Raw genomic sequence first — 16,301 nt, 5'->3', positions numbered from 1 at the left:
GCTCTACCACTGAGCTAAATCCCCAGGCCAGTCTTTTGTTTTTGACTCAGGCTTACTAATTATTAGACTAGGTTTACACTGCACTTCCTTCGTCCAGGAACTCAGCAGTACCCACCCTCTTTTGCTGAGCCCACCAGCTACATTCTGGAGTCCCTGACTCCTGGCATCCTACTCATGTGCCCTTTGTCCTCTGTTCTTCCCTGCCCTGTCATAGTGTCCCATCTGGTGTTTGAGGTCAAGGAAGAGGGTCCTCTGTTGGGAACAGACCTCCTCATACAGGTGAACAGTTTGTGAAGACACACGTACCCACCACACACCAGCACACCCACATGCACAGCACACTCCTTAAGCCCCAGCTCCAGACTCCAACCTTGAGCTTAGGCAGCCGTTTGATGGTCTTGAGGGGCCGCAGGACACGCAGGACTCGCAGGGACTTGATGGTATTGATGTCTTTCCCTTTGGATCCTCTAGAAGGGAGAAGTTGCTGATGCTGACAGGCAGAGAGCTGGCTTGAGTCCAGCTCCAACCCAATCCACTTGGTCTGTCTAATAAGGCCTGTGCATTTTGTCTCAGGCTCCAGGTAGAGGACTTAGTGGAGAAACTCTTCCCATGGCTGTCTGAGAACAGTGGGCTAGGGCTAGTACCAAACCAGAGTGACACCGCTGGTATACAAGGAAAGCTGATTTCTCAAGAGGAAAGACCCCAGGCTCTTGGCTCTAAGAGCTCCTTCCACCTGCCCAGAGTTCCTGACAGACACTTCCAAGCCAGCAGAGTAGAGGTCTGTGAGCCCACCTACTATGCTAGAATTTGGGGGTGCCACCTGACTGTCATCAGCTGCAGAAGAGCCCTCAAGTGACCAAAATGGAAGTAGGGGAGAGCAAGAAAGAGACACATTAATACAGAAGCAGTGCCAGATACTGGAGTAAAGGGACAGGGAAGGACTAGACGGGTAAAAGGACAGGGGAGAGGAGAGGGACACCTGAAGGGCAGAAGGAGAGGTAGAGAGGAGGAAGGAGAAAGACAGAGCCAGAGAAACAGCCAGATGCCAGGACCATCAAGAAAGTAGCAGACAGGAAAAGTGGGATGGGAGAGTCAGAAAGTTAGTAATAGCAGCAAGCTCAAAATCCTAGGATTAGAAAGAACACTTGGGCTGGAGAGAAGGCTCAGAGATTAAGAGCACTGGCTGCTCCTCCAGAGGTTCTGAGTTCAATTCCCAGCACCCATGTGGTGGTTCACAGCCATCTATAGTGGGGTCTGATGTCCTCTTCTGGCATAAAGGCATTGATGCAGATAGAACACTCATACACACAAAATAAATAAATAAATCTTTAGAAAAGAGCCCCCCGCCCCAGGAAACCAGAGCAGACACAAATGCTGTCTCTGCCTGTTAGAGGTTGAGGCCTGCAAGGCTAGGGAGGCTTCCTATATACAGGGAGCCCTATCCTAGCCAGCTCAGATATCATTCCTACCCAGACCCCTGAACCTGGCCTGCAAGTCTGCCCCAAATGGCTTCCCTTGGGCTCAAGCAAAACTCTAGGATAAACAGAAAGCAGCTGTACATCCTAGGCCTTCTTCACAGGAAAGGAGAGATATGACCCCCCACACTTCCACATCTCAGAATTAGATCAAACCATCCTTAAAGCTGGACATCTCAGAAATACGGAGGCTGAGGCAGAAGGCTTTCAAGTCCGAGGTTATCCTGGGCTGGCTTGGTGACACAAGACAACAAAACCTGCCTTTCTGTCACCCAACATTTCCAGGACCCACCCTGGCCCGCCTCCCGCTGGCAGAACCAAGACACTGACTGGCCAGGGTGAGGGGCCAAGCAAGAGAGGTGTTTCCAAGAAGAACTGTCTATCGGAGCTACCCTCTGGACTCATGTCTTCCCCTCTGCTCACTCAGAGACCACAGGCTGAGTCCCACCCTTTCCCTAATGCCATCTGGAGCCTCTCTGACACACTTCCTGGAGCTCTCCAGGGCCCTTGCTAACACTCTAGCAAACTGTTCATTTCCTGTCATTTCCTTAATGGACAGAGGGTCCATGAAGACACCCAGAGGAGACACTGGGAGGTACTGGGAAGGGAGTTATGCAGAGGGAAGAAAAAAGAAAGCCGTACATCCAGAGAGTAGCCACTTGGCAAAGCACTTCAGGACATCCAGCATCATGGACTGTGGTCACTACTGGCAGCTTCTAACCAGACCCCCTCACTGTTCTCTGGGCCAGTGCTCCAGCCTCTAATACTCACACTCAGATACTCTGCTCACTGAGGGCCTCCCTACCAAGGGCGACCATGCCTAGCCCAGCCCAGCCCCCAACCAGTCCCCAGAGGCATGGCAGGAATGGTGGCCTGGGGATGGCCCCTGGTAGGTAGCATGCAGCCTAAATAAGGTGAAGGTGGATGAGCAGGAGTGAGGCCATGATGGATGGGCCAGAGGCCACAGGCGTGCCATGATGTTAGGCAATATGAAGGGAAGGGGAGGCATTACCCCATGAAGCTCCTACCAGAGTCCAGCAACAAGAAGACAAAGAGAACAGAGTCAGTGCTGGGGAGGCAGAACACAAGCCTCCACTGGCCCACCCAAGGCCAGAGAAATACCGACCCTCCCCTTGGGTTACTCTTGTCTCTAAATCCCATCCCACAACTCCCTTTCTATTTCCCTATGCCTGGCCCAACTTAGACTCCGTGGAGGGTCTAGTCCCAACTATCACCAAGCTAAGGGTAACCAAGACAGGAATCAGAGAGAATAGTCTCATCTACCCCAACAAACAAAGATTTCTACCAGCTGGGGCAGTGACACACCAATCCCTCAATCGGGCACTCACCTCAGAGCAGGAAAGCAGGCACCAAAGGAGCAAGTTAGGTGCCCCAAATCAGAAGGCTGCCCAGCCAGTTCCCAGACCACAGGTAGTGTCAGGAACAGATGGCCTCAGTTTTCAACCCCACATTCCAGCCCCCAGAAGGCAAGACAGCCCTGCCTGTGCAGTTGCAGAGCTACAGACCAATCCCAAGCCTCACCTTTCTCTCTCCTCACCCTCACACCCCACTGTAGTTCTCACTACACCCACGGGCTCCAGACTAGAGATGAGGCTTACTTACGAGAAAGCAAATGCCACCAGGGCTCCACTGACAACAACGAAGTCCAGAACATTCCACAGGTCCCGGAAGTAGGCTCCAGGGTGCAGCAACAGCCCCAAGTCTATCATCTTAAGGGGATAAGCTGATATTAGAGTACAGTGCATAAGGAAAAGAGAGGCAGAGGCAGGCCCCAGCCGCAGAGGGACATAGTTCTGAGTATAGCCCCATTGCTCAGACCACACCACATACTGTGTACACTATGACCTCAGCGTAGCTCAGACACACTCTACATACCCTCTCAGAGAGGGGACACAACACATGTCACACTCTTTTTTGTTTAACTTTATGTGCACTGGCATTAGAGCCCCTGGGACTGGAGTTACAGACAGTTGTCAGCTGCCATGCAGGTGCTGGGAATTGAATCCAGGTCTTCTGGAAGACCAGTCAGTGCTCTTAACCACTGAGCCATCTCTCCAGTCCCTGGGTCACTCTCTTAAATGGCTTCAGTAGGGCCTTGACCTCAATGTCCCTACAGAGGATATAACTGTCTTAAGTCCTGCCTAGGATCCAAACTTTCCTGAAGCTCCACTGTGGTAAGAGGTCTGTCTCGCCACCCCCGACCTCTCTAGCAACAGACATGCTCCCTTCTTCTTCTTGAGAACTCACATAGCCCAGACCTGAGCTCAGCTCAGGGGAGAAGAACAAGCCGCTCCAAGCTTCATGTCCTAACTCTGCCATTTCTGCTACAGTGACTTTTGGCAAATACCACCATCTTTTATCTTCAACATCCTCATCTGCAAAGTGAGCTCGTCCCTTCCTCACAGAGCACAAGCATATGAGCAGCGGAAGTAATGTACTTATGCATCATGTGTAACTGTTCCGTGTGCAGTCTCTCTGAACCGACGACAAGCATGTAGGGGCACATGTGCCTTCAGCTGCACTGCTATATGTGCATGTGTGTGCAGTTCACTGCACTGAACGCACATCTGTGCATGCCAGACCCAGGCAAAGGGCACTTTGTGAAGAAAGTAGAAGTTGTGATGACATGGCAGGCTCTCAGCCTATCAGGAAACCTCTAGATCCTATGGAGATTTAGTCTTCAGCATCTAACAATGCTCCAGCCATCTCTCTCTAGGGTCTTTATTCTCTGCCTTTTATATGGCTCCTTCTTTGTGGCTATGAAGCAACCCGGGAGAGGAAGCTGAACACACACACACACACACACACACACACACACACACACACACACTTTAAATAAAGCCCAAAGTCTCCATACTCAGAAGCCAAGAACAGCAGGACCAAGGACCCTAGCAGCATTTCATGGGGCCGCATGACACCAGGGGACCCTTTGTGGCTTGTAAGGCTTTCAGTCATCAAAATACTTCATGCACACATGCACATTTGCCAAGTGAACTCATGCCTGGTGGCACACATTACATGCTTCCATGGAAGCTGCAGAAGTCATTACATCTCACCTTTATGACCATTTCGAAGGTGAAGACGCCTGTAAAGATGTAATCCATGTACTTTAAAGCCTAGAACCAAAAGTAGGATTGCTTTAGGTAGGACTAAATCTAGAGCCAGGGATACATCATTGGCTCCTAGCTTCCCCCCAGGTCTTTGAGTAGAATCAGTTGGCAACAGTGCCAGGGCATCCCTCTGTGAAGGAGTCTTTGGTGGTTGCCCTGCTAAGTCTGGTATGTTACCAAGACAAGGGCTAAAGGTGACAGGCTTTTCCAGATCTTTGGTTCTAATACCCCCAGAGAGGTAAAACAGGACACCAGCACCGCCTCATCCCTGTGGACCCTGGGAACATGTTCGGGTCCTAGCAGTGTCCCAGTAGTTGGCACTCACATTGTTCCTGGATGAATCAGTCCGCACAGGATCCTCAGCAGCCAGGGCAATGCTGCTCAGAGCAATGACCACGAGAATTACCATCTCAAAGTACCGCATGGTCACAATGTAATGGCAGAAGCGACGGAGCCTGTGAGGACAAGGTTCAGGTCACCATAGGCTGAGTATGTCAATCTCTCCCACAAGAAGGGCTCATTGGCTACCACAGGAAAGCAAGGCAGCATCAGAATGGAGCTTTGCCCGTCCCTTATTTCTGTGGTGAAAAGTCTGCAGCCAGGTGACTGTGACCAAGATTCCTAAAAAGGCATTTCAGGTCAGGGGTCAGCAAACCACAGTTCAAGGCCAGACCTTAGGCCTGTGAATAGCATTCTGTGGGAGCATAACTGCTTCCACTCAGTTGTGCACTGTCTGTAGCCCCAGAGCAGATGACAGCAACCACCCGGCCCTTCACAGACCATGTAAGTAGAGGGAATGGGTTAGAGGAGGTGGTCCATGAAGAAAATATTTTAGTGCACCAGCCTGGTGGAAAGCAGGCCACTCTTGCCCCAGAGTGCCTGAGCCTGTGATGGGTGCCAGCCACCACTATGCACTTGCTGCTCACATCAGCTGACCAGGACTTTTGTTTGATTTTCAACATCACTGTGCATCAAATGAGAAAGCTAAGTCCCTGGATACATGATGCTCCACTCCAGTGAGCAATCACCACTGAGCAGTGCAGTGATAAACAAGTCAGAGTCTCTCAGTTGCCAAGTACTAAAGCAGCCGCCTGGCCAGGTCAGCAAGACTGAACCCACATGGCAGACAATAAAGAACAGCCAGAGACCTGGCAAGCAGAAGAGACATCTCTCCTACTACCACCAGAGCCTCAATAGGCTCCACCAGTCTACCCCTGCCACCAACCCTTCCAGGTCCCTCCCCAACTCTACATCCCCAGGGATGTCTACTGTCAAAGGATTGCAACTTCTCAGCCACCATCCACCTATTTCTTTCCGCTTCCTCTAACCCTCTGCCTATCCAACAAAGCTACTCTTCCCACATCCAGGCAGCCTGCTAGCCCTTTATCCCTCAGCATGCCCTCTCCTCTTCTAACTCAGTCATCCAGCTCCTAGCTACATTTCTTCTGTTCAGCTGTGCTCCTAGCTCAGCTGGCCATGAGATGCCCACATGTCCTACTTTTGTGTGAATAGTAGATACAAGTGATCTGATTTGGGAAATGGAATAAAGGAGGTGGGCTTTGCTTAAGGAGCAAGGAGATAAATACACAAGGAGGGTTAAAAAAAAACCAGTAAGAATGGCTGAAAAAGTCATATGGACTCATAATATGAACTAGCTACCACTATCTAGACCCCCAAAGCTCAGCCAGTCTCTCAAGAATACTTCTGGTCTCACTGATTTCCCTGCCTTTCGTCAGCAAACAGGAATTCATTTATCACCGATACCCCACTTCCATCTATTTTTAATTCATTATCATATTCTGCATCTGAAAATGTCCCCCCAGCACTTCACTTCCAAGCTTCTACTCCGACTACCGAGGTCACATCTTCCTTGTCTGTCTCCTCCTCAGTCTCCTTTCCACACTCTTCCACCAGTGAACAGCACTGCACTGCAGTACGTAGGCCCCCACTGTGTTCAGTCCTCAACAAGACAGCCAAAGGGACCTTCTCTTTACATCCATCCAACTAGGTGCCTTCTACTTCTGGACCATCATAAATGTCCTCTCCACGTCACCCTGACGCATCCTTCACGTTCAACTGAGACATCGCTCCATTGAGGATAACTCCACCAGCCTTCTCCCGCCTGTTCCAGAACACCATCTCACATCTCTCTGCCTCACCGACACTGTCATTCCAAGGGAGGCAGGGGAAAGGGATGTCTCTGCGGCCCTTTACTCCTAACCCCGAGCCTAGCAGCATAAGCACCCAGTAACCGGGTGCTGAGTAAGAAACAAAGGGTGGAAAGGGTGAGCGTTGGTAAGAAGAGCTGTGTGGAGACTCCTGGAAAACAGAGGGCAGAAGGCAGCTGAACAGTAACAGTCACTCTTCTCAGGTCGCCACCTCTGACCTCTTCTTCACCACCCACCCGACTCTGGCCAGTTGGCCTCTGTAGGGCTTTAACCCCTCTCTTCTTTCCCAGCGTGTCCTTCGTCCCATCTGCAAGTGTTTGAGCCAGCCGTTCTTCCCTGAGGCCCCGGCCTGATCCTCCCACTAACTTTAACAGTTCCAGAAGCCCACATCACCAGCCCACTGTTCCTAGTACTCATCCTGTCAGTATCCTATATGTCACTGCATCGTCTTGCTTGTTTGTCTTTCCCACTGAACCACATGCTTTAAACAAAGGCAAGTGTTGCCTGTCTTCATCATCACTGGATTTCAGCACTACAAGGCTATTTGCATGTACATGTTGTTTAGATTAACAAAGTACCGAAACAATGAGTGGATGATACATCATGACCAACATGGGAAAGAACACACAATGGCAACAGAGGGAAGGCGAATGGCGTGAGCTACATGCGTAAGTATAAACAGGGCCTGTGTGAGGCGACACACATAGCAGTGAACAAGAAGGCTGATGCCCAGCCTCTGAAAGGAACTGGCCTCTGACCCCGCCCCCCACCAAGACTATGTGGCTGTGTCTATACAGGACACAGAACTTTCTGCTTCTTCCTGTGTCTTCATCTATAAAACAACGTGACATATGTGTCTCACAGGACTGCTATGACAGAGATGTTCAACAAATGAATAGAATTAGTCCCTACAAGGGGCATAACCCACACATGCTGGCTAGTGTGATCACACACTCATGACAAAGACACAGGTAGGACAAACCCAGGCCGTGGGCACTGAGGAGACTCACAGGTTGGTGGGGCTGAGACAGAACATGGAGCTGTATGGGACGATGGGCCGGGGGCCTCTTCTCAGCACATCATCAGCCTCTGCCTCCTTCTTGCCCTCTGTTTGGCCTTCCACGTCCACATTACCACCTATAAGGACACAGGGCCTCAGAATTAGGGGTGTACACACATAAAGCCATAGCACATGGGTCTCTCCCAGCTCCAGGCCATGGACAAGTGAGGCAGGCTATCTTATGCCCAGCCAAGGAAGGCTATTTGGCTAAGAACAATGCTTTACTGAGCAGAACATGATCCACTGCCAGACCTGGAGAAAAGGACGGCTTAACACATCTGAGCAGGCCCCGCCTGCCTCCTCTACTGTGATGTGAGACACCATGGTGGTACCGCGCCCTTGATGTGGACACCAACGCCTCCCAACCTAGTAAGTCCTTCCCTCTGCCTGGGATCTCTGGGCAGCATGACAGGATAAAGCAAGGGACTTCCAGGAACCCATAAACCTAAAGGTACTCCCTGAACCCTATCATCCAGATCTAGCTTGCCTTGGTCTGGGGCTTCTCTTACAGAGCTCTGCAGAATAGAGGCCTTGCAGCCACTCCACTTCTAGACCCAGCTCTTTGGGCTCTTCTCTGACTCCCACTCATGGCTGCCTCTCCACTGTCCCCTCCTCTGCTCTCTAGTGCCCACCCTCTTTGTGCCATAATCTCAGCTCCCTCCCTAGGTTATAAGAGCCAGGAGTGGCGTCCTTTGCAGGTAAGCTATACATTTCTCTCAATTCTTAACTCTTAGCTATAGTAACATATTGTTTCAATTCTTGTGGATAGAAGGGTTGCTAAGACCTCAGCAGAGACATCAAAGGACACAGGGCAGTGACTTGAGCAAAGTTTCCCCCCCCCCCCCCGCTTTTAAAGACTATACACAAAACCAAAGAAGATGTTAAAGAGCAACAGAAATGGAGGTGCTCATGCCAAAGCCCACAGAGGAGATCAAAGAGTCCAGCTTCTCCCTCATCTCTGCCACTCACATGCAGCAGAGAACAGCCAGAGCAAAGCAGCAGAGTTTGCCTCCAGAATCACCCACCTGTGAGGATGTTAAAGCAAATGCTCTGAAATGAACACCATCAAACTTTCCTGCTGAAGATGTAAGTCACACAGTCTTCTGAAAACAATCAGTAGTACACATACAAACACACACACACACACACACACACACACACACACACACACCAACATTCTACTAATTCATACGACATCCTCTCCGGTGGTAGAGAGAGCCTTTCAAGTTCTTTACAAAACATACAACCACAGGTAATGTACAAAAATCCTCACATAAAGGGTACTGAAAGCATCTAAGTTTAAAGACACACGAGGTATATGAAATGGTACCAGTGGAGAGACATGAGCACTATGCTTTCTGTCCCAAAGGAGCCCTGTCACAGCAGAGGCACTGCACATGGGGACACAGGACAAGAAGACTGACTGAGTAGATTTCTGCAACAACTATTTCTTCACTTTTAACATTTAGAAAATGTTTCCATGATGAGCACAGACTGCTTTTAAAGAAAGTATCATTTTAACATTGGGACTTTTTTAACTCCTCCCTGCAAAATACAGCAAAGCCAAGAAGTAAATGAGGAAAAAAAAACAATCTGGATTCAAAGAACTAAATTATTTTTAAAAAATGAAAGACACCAGAGCCTGGATGGAACTATTACTGAGAATTTGCCATAATAAAACCATGGAAAATATTATAAACATATGCATGTATGTATGCAATGACAATTAGTGAAAAGAGGCCATGAATCTGAAAGAGAGCAAGCAGTGTCCATGACAGGGTTCGGAGGGAGCAAAACAAGAGGAAGGGCCAGGATGGAGCTGCCACAGGCTGTGTGAACCACTCTCAAAAGCAGTTTGTTTAAACAACTTCTAATAACAGGTCACTATACCGACGGAGGACACACACACAGAATGACGGCTGCAGACGGGGGAGGCAGGGAGAGAGCCAGACTCCAAGAGTGGAGTGCCAGCCACCACTGATGTAGTTTTTCCTTCCTCCAGGCCAAACTCTGAACTGACCCAAGGAATGGCTGTGTAGGAAAATGACCACTGGTGCTGAAATGGGATCCTCAAGGCTGGCACTCACAGTAAGACAGGGCAGAAACGGCCTCCTTCATCAAACCACATTCCAGAAGTGGCTACCCTGAGCAACACTGGGCTGATGAGGTGGGGACATGTAAGTCCTCCTGACAAAAGCTTACTGTATTTAGGCCACAAAATCTCTATAGACCAAGGGAGTTTTAAAATAATTTAGGCCCATTTTCCTACACATCTGGCATGGTACTGTCCTTAGAAAGACAGAAGTGAGCAGCCAGTGAGTCCTTTGTAGGAGGAAATGACCTCACACTGCCAGGTGAGGAAGGGAAGGCAGATAGATAGTAATCACATTTTAAAGAAAAAAAAGCAAATGCCAACGAACACACAAGGAAACAAGGCCACCACAGTCCAAAAGGTAGATACGACAGGCCATCAATTGCACCCCCAATGACTTCAGATTTAGAATTTTTTTGGGTGACAAATATACAATGTGAGAAATAAAAAGTGAATCTTTTCAAAAATGTCAAGCAATAAAACTCTGGAACTGGTTCACAGCCACCCCCAGTCCCTGGGACAGTTGAAGAAACACAGGTGCGGCCTGTCTGAAGAAACTGAGGTCAGAACCAGAGGGAACCCGAGAGCAAATCTCTCTGGGAGGAAGGAACAAGAGCCCCACGTGTTCACCAATGTGTTCTCTCAGACCATTTCCCATTTGTTGGACTCAGCAACAAAATTTAACAGCAACCACCTGTTCCATAGAGACAAGGGTTAAAAGACTGGAGTCTGAAGACAACAGTGTCTGAGCCCTGAGGGAAGACCCCTAAGGAGAATGTGAAGCTACAGGCAACTCTGCTGCACAGACCAATGGCCCTGGGTACAGAAGAGACCAGGCTCCCTGGGCAGCAAGTCCCCTCCCAGTCCTGCAGCAGCCACAGCTGGAGGAGGGTTCAGACTGCCAAGGACTAACTGGCCTCCACTCTGGGTGCAAACGCCATGTAGAAGGGGTCTGCTGTACCTTATAGAGACCACTCTTGTTTCATTCACGTTCATTGCAGTCATATGGACCCCTTTCCAATAGGCCTGTTGCATTTTCAGGAACACATAAATCATGTTACAGCAAAAAAAAAAATAATAATATGCCAATAAACTGGAAATTATAAATATCATCTCTATACATAAACAATGATGATTTCTATTTTACAGGATTGTGAAAAAGGACTAAAACACTGAGCAGCAATGACAGGGAAGTTGAGTAAAACAGGACACATGCCACTGCTTGATGCCAATGTACTTACAAAATAGTAGCTTAAGATATAAACAACCATAAGCCAAGCTTTCAGAGAATGAATTATCAACAAACCTCAAGGTAAATTATCAAACAGGTCAATATTGTAATCATGGCACAATTAAATGAGAAATCATAGTAACAATCAAAAAAGATTAAAATAAAAATTTCACATTTGGTAATTGAGTAATGGACTTTAAAGATCACATCAATCAAAAGTGAGACATTGGCCAGGCATGGTGGTATATGTCTGTAATCACAACACTCAGAGGCTCATTGCAAATGTATGACCTCTTTTTTCATTAATTGTTATTACAACAAATATGTATACGTATATACAATTATATTCTTAACCTGCCCAGTCTGTATAATCTCATACAGAGCTATGTTTTGGGGGCTGACCAGTTGTGCTCCTCTTCCCTCAAGGAGACTCTTTCTCCCACTCTCAACGTTCCTTGGTTGAGTGCCACTATTCTGAGCCTGAAGTGACGCAACAGTTGAGAAAGAGGACTGGGGTTCAGCTTCCAGCACCCACATCAGGTGGCTCACAACTTCCTGTAACTCTAGTCTAACAGTATACAACGTCCTCTTCTGACCTCTTAGGATACTGGCCCTCAGGTACACACACACACACACACACACACACACACACACACACACACAGAGAGAGAGAGAGAGAGAGGGGGGGGGGGAGTTTGTTTGTTTTTCGAGACAGGGTTTCTCTGTGTAGCTTTGGAGCCTGTTCTGGAACTTGCTCTGTAGCCCAGGCTGGCCTCGAACTCACAGAGATCCACCTGCCTCTGCCTCCTGAGTGCTGGGATTACAGGTGTGCGCCACCACCGCCCGGCTGAGAAGTTTTTTTAAAAGATAAAAACAAACAAAAAAAAAAGCACCATTCTGGAAAAAAGAATAAACAAAATAAAAAGACAAATTTTTCAAGATAAAAGAAACAAGAATACAAAACTAAAGAAGTCAGACATAAATCCTATATTTAATAATAAATGTGGCATATCTGTGACATGCTTCTCAAAACAAACAAATGAACAACAAAACTAACAATAGCACTAAACACTAAACCTCAGCACTGAAGTCTAGAAGCTACGAAAGAGTCCAGCGGCAGGTTTGAGATACAGCTCAGAGGCAGAGTTGGCCTAACATGGGCGAGGCCCTAGATTCCATCCCAAATGCCACAGACGGAGCTGGACTGACTGCAGTGAGACTGACTGACGCAATAGCAACGCACACAGGCCGTGATTTATCCTGGTGCCGTCTGTCTGTGTCAGGCTGCAGAGAAGCAACCAGAAGGAAATGGAAATGGAGAGAGACGTGAAGGGACCAAGCAGGGGTGAATTCAGGAGTCCAGCAGAAGCACTCTCAAGGGGCCCTAAAGGTCACACTGACCTGTAGCCACAGGGCTGGGCCCTCATATGCAAGCACAGGGCACCCTAGGGAGGCGAGCTTCCACACCTTCTTACAGTTCTTAGCAGCCTTAAGGAACTGAAAGGACTGTCACTGAAGGCAGGGATTCCTGCAGGAAGGGAAGGGAAATTTGGCCATAATGGCAGTGTCTGATACATGGTTTTCTGGAAGAGACATACATAATGGTCCTTGGAATATGCTACACAGGGGAACAAGAAATCTTTAAAAATGTCCACAGTATGTGAGAAGGACAAAAACCCAATTTAAAGGAACTCCTTGGGTCAACATGGGAAAACCTGAAGTATCAAAAGTAACAGTAATTTAAAAAAAAAATCAAAACACATCAAAATCTAAAATTTCAAAGTAATATTTCTTTCTTTCTCTCTCTCTGTCTCTGTCTGTCTCTGTCTCTCTGTCTCTCTGTCTCTCTCTGTCTCTCTCTCTCTCTCTCTCTCTCTCTCTCTCTCTCTCGGAGCTGAGGACCGAACCCAGGGCCTTGTGCTTGCTAGGCAAGCGCTCTACCACTGAGCTAAATCCCCAATCCCTCAAAGTAATATTTCTTATTGATTATATTTGGGTTAGTTGCTAAGATACTGATTTCTTGCTCTGAAAATTCATAAGCAAGTGGACAAACATAAGCACGACCTTTCTTAACACAAACACAAGTGTATTTGGAGATAACCAAGTATTTCATAAGCAATGATCTTCCTCCCAGTAAAGATCACAATAATAACTGCAGAAGAAATAATGGAAAATGTGACCCTTCCTGAAATCACACATCGGATAACAACTGTCTTCATCACTGGAGCTACTGGGGGGAAAGGCTGATAGGGAATTTTACAAGAAAGGGCTTCATCTTACATCACCTATGGAGATGCATGTGATGCTGCCCTGGGCCAAGTTGTCATCACTGGGGCTCATCTTACCATCAGGTCTCCAGATATGTAGGCATCAGATGTCTAAAGACATCTTTTGATTCTCACAAAACAGCAAAGGCATCTACTAGGTGGAGGCCAAGGAGACTACTAGAACACAACATAGTTGCCAACAACAGTCTTGAGGAATCACAGTTCAGAAGGCTTGTCTACACCCCTATCAGTTAGCAGAGTGCAGTATGGGTAAAGAAAGGTACACAGGATACCTGATGCAATCAACCAACTCCAGCATACGGGAAGTTCTATCCAGCAGATAAACAAGGAAACACAAGAGAGATGCTTAAAAGAGAAGTTTAGACAGACTTTTTAAAAAGGCAAATGAATGAACCTTGTCTGGATAATGATTCATATGAAATAACTATAAAAAGCTATTTCTGAGACAACTGTATGATTTGAACTTGGAATTTGTAATGAACAACATAAAGGAATTACTATCAGCATTCAGTACAATAAAGCTACTATGATTATTTTAAACCCCTGATTGAGATGCCTACTGGCATGGTTATTCTGAACACGATACAGAGGAAAACAAGAAACAACCAGAATGTGACTGGTACATGAGAGCAAGCTAAGGGCAAGGAACAGAACACAGGGGTTCACTATGCCTGTCTCTACTTTTCATACATTTCAATTTTCCAAATAAAAAGAGTTTTATTTTAGCAACCATGGATAGATGACAGAGCTATACAAAGGAACAATAATTTGAATTAACAACTGGCTTCTGAACAGAACAGGAGGCAGAGGACAATGGAATAATAGTCTCAAGAGGAGAAAAAATAACCAGCAGCTAGAACTCCATCCAAAGGAAAAGCACTTTTCACAACAATGCCGGAATACAGGTTGTCCAGAGAAGTTGCCACTGTCAAACTCCATAAAAATAAATAAATAAATAAATAAATAAATAAAAAAGTTAGGAAATGCTTCTTCAAGCAGAAGTGATCTAAAATATGGAAGTAATGAAAGCTAAGGAGGGATAACGAAGTCAACAAAAGAAAGGAGAAAAATACCAGGGAGAGCAAGCCTTTGATTCTGCAACACAGCCATCTACAAAGTTCACAACTGAGAACTGGGCGGCTGGCCCTCCCCTGAAAGCCTCATTCTGTTCTAAGTAAAGTTTACGTTTTACTTGGGCCATACTCATTACTATCTTGAGTCACTGCCACAGGTAGGGCACCCTGAGAGAAACCTCCACTGTTTGCAAATTCAAACCACACAGATGAATCAGACAAGGAACAATGAAACTTGAAAGGCAGACTTAAAACAAAAACAAGCTTCCAAAACTTACTTATAATCAAAAGAATCCTTAAGAGTGAAATCTAAAGCTTAAAATGCACAAAGTCGAGAAGCCCAAATGTCATGAGCTGAGAACATCAAAGGAAAACACAGGAGAAAGGACCTTGCAATGCAGATAAGAAAAAAGGAACCGGTAAGAGCAGTAATTAACAAGCCCAGAACAAAGACACAGCGGAGGAGAAGGCCATGATGCAGGTTGCCACTGAGAGTGACTTAAAGGAAGCGGCCTTTAGAGGAAGACAGAGGAAGGGACACGGAAACATAGACAGGGCTCCAAGGGGCCCAGGCCTGAAGTTACAGTTTTCAGGAGATTGGAAAAGGAAAACCCCAAGTTCAAGAGTAGCCTGCACTAGAACAAGTTCAATACCAGCCCAGGCTACTTAGTAAGACCTTGGACCCTACCTCAAAACAAAAGGTAAAAAGAAATCTGGAGATACAGGTCAGTGGTAGAACACTTGTTTAAAATCTAAAATAAATATGGCTGGACAGAGCAGGAGACCGCCTCACATAGATGTGTCAGTTTTCTACATTTGTATTTCTCCCTGAACCTGCCACAAGCCATAAGGTCGATAAGGAGAGAGAACAAAGCCATCCCTAGTCAACATCTCTCACATACAGGAGATTAAAACACAAAACAAAACAAACAAACAAAAATTAATCCTATGAACTTAGACACAGAAGTGAGCCATCTTGATTTGGAGCTCAAGGGAATAACTGATCGTCATTTAGGTAACACTTTCATTTTTAAACATTATTAATGCCATGACTACACAGACAGAAAGACAGCAGCATGGCGGGGGTTCTGAAGGAGTTCAGACCCATGAGGCAGAGTCAGGGTTCCTTCCTGTAAGTGTCAGGAAAAAGGGGGACTTCATGTAGCCAGGCTGTCTTTCAGGTTCATGGGAACACAGGGAGGGAAGGGAATTCCAGGGCAGGAAGTGGGGAAGGAGAGGCACATTTAGTTACAGCACACCCACTAAAAGGTGGGAGGGGTGTTGCCACCAGTAACCCTCTACTACCCCAGAGTCTGGCAATGTGAGCCTGTGAACTTCCTTGGTGTCTGCCATTTCTCTGGAATCAGGGCACCTGGGAGTCTGTTGAGGGGGTCAGGGATTCCCAGACAGGCTCTCAGAAGTGAACTTGCCACGTCCTTTACTGCAGCTAGGGAAAAGGTGGGGGGGGGGGGGGGGACGACGACGACTGCAGGCTAGCATGGTCTAGGCAACAGTCTGAGTCTGGATCTAACAGGAAATGGGAAGATAAACGGAGATTTGAAGAACCATGCAGAGACAAAGGAGGAGGAGAGTATATCAGAGTCCTGGTGACATGAAATTTGGACATCAGTTGATGCCTGTTCTAGAAGAGAGATCCCATCGGTAATAAATAAATACTAAGAATAGGTCTGAGGCCAGATAACCTGAACACTGCACCTGGGAACTTAAAAGTAGTGGACTTGGTAAGTCCCTGGGCCTGAAAGAAGCCACCTGGATCCTGCTA

At 47.2% G+C, this 16,301-nt stretch overlaps 1 protein-coding gene across 14 annotated transcripts in view; it reads right to left on the bottom strand.

Annotated features, from left to right (window-relative positions):
* The window catches only part of Cacna1b (calcium voltage-gated channel subunit alpha1 B), a 154,264-nt gene that overhangs the window by 44,812 nt on the left and 93,151 nt on the right, over positions 1–16,301 (bottom strand). For 10 of the 14 annotated variants that reach the window (XM_036184139.1, XM_036184125.1, XM_036184128.1 and 7 more), the window contains 6 exons: positions 7,785–7,911; positions 4,932–5,061; positions 4,553–4,612; positions 3,099–3,205; positions 2,488–2,499; positions 371–467 (listed from right to left, as the gene is read on the bottom strand). In XM_036184139.1, the coding sequence (XP_036040032.1) occupies positions 371–467; positions 2,488–2,499; positions 3,099–3,205; positions 4,553–4,612; positions 4,932–5,061; positions 7,785–7,911 (533 nt within the window). The remainder of the gene's footprint in view (positions 1–370; positions 468–2,487; positions 2,500–3,098; positions 3,206–4,552; positions 4,613–4,931; positions 5,062–7,784; positions 7,912–16,301) is intronic. The other 4 variants (XM_036184130.1, XM_036184131.1, XM_036184136.1 and 1 more) reach the window with 1 other exon arrangement.

The sequence above is a fragment of the Onychomys torridus genome, chromosome 4 (genome assembly GCF_903995425.1).
Source record: "Onychomys torridus chromosome 4, mOncTor1.1, whole genome shotgun sequence".
In the NCBI taxonomy this organism is placed as follows: domain Eukaryota; kingdom Metazoa; phylum Chordata; class Mammalia; order Rodentia; family Cricetidae; genus Onychomys; species Onychomys torridus.
The sequence above is the reverse complement of the archived record's forward strand: the minus strand, read 5'-3'. Positions and strand labels throughout refer to the sequence as shown.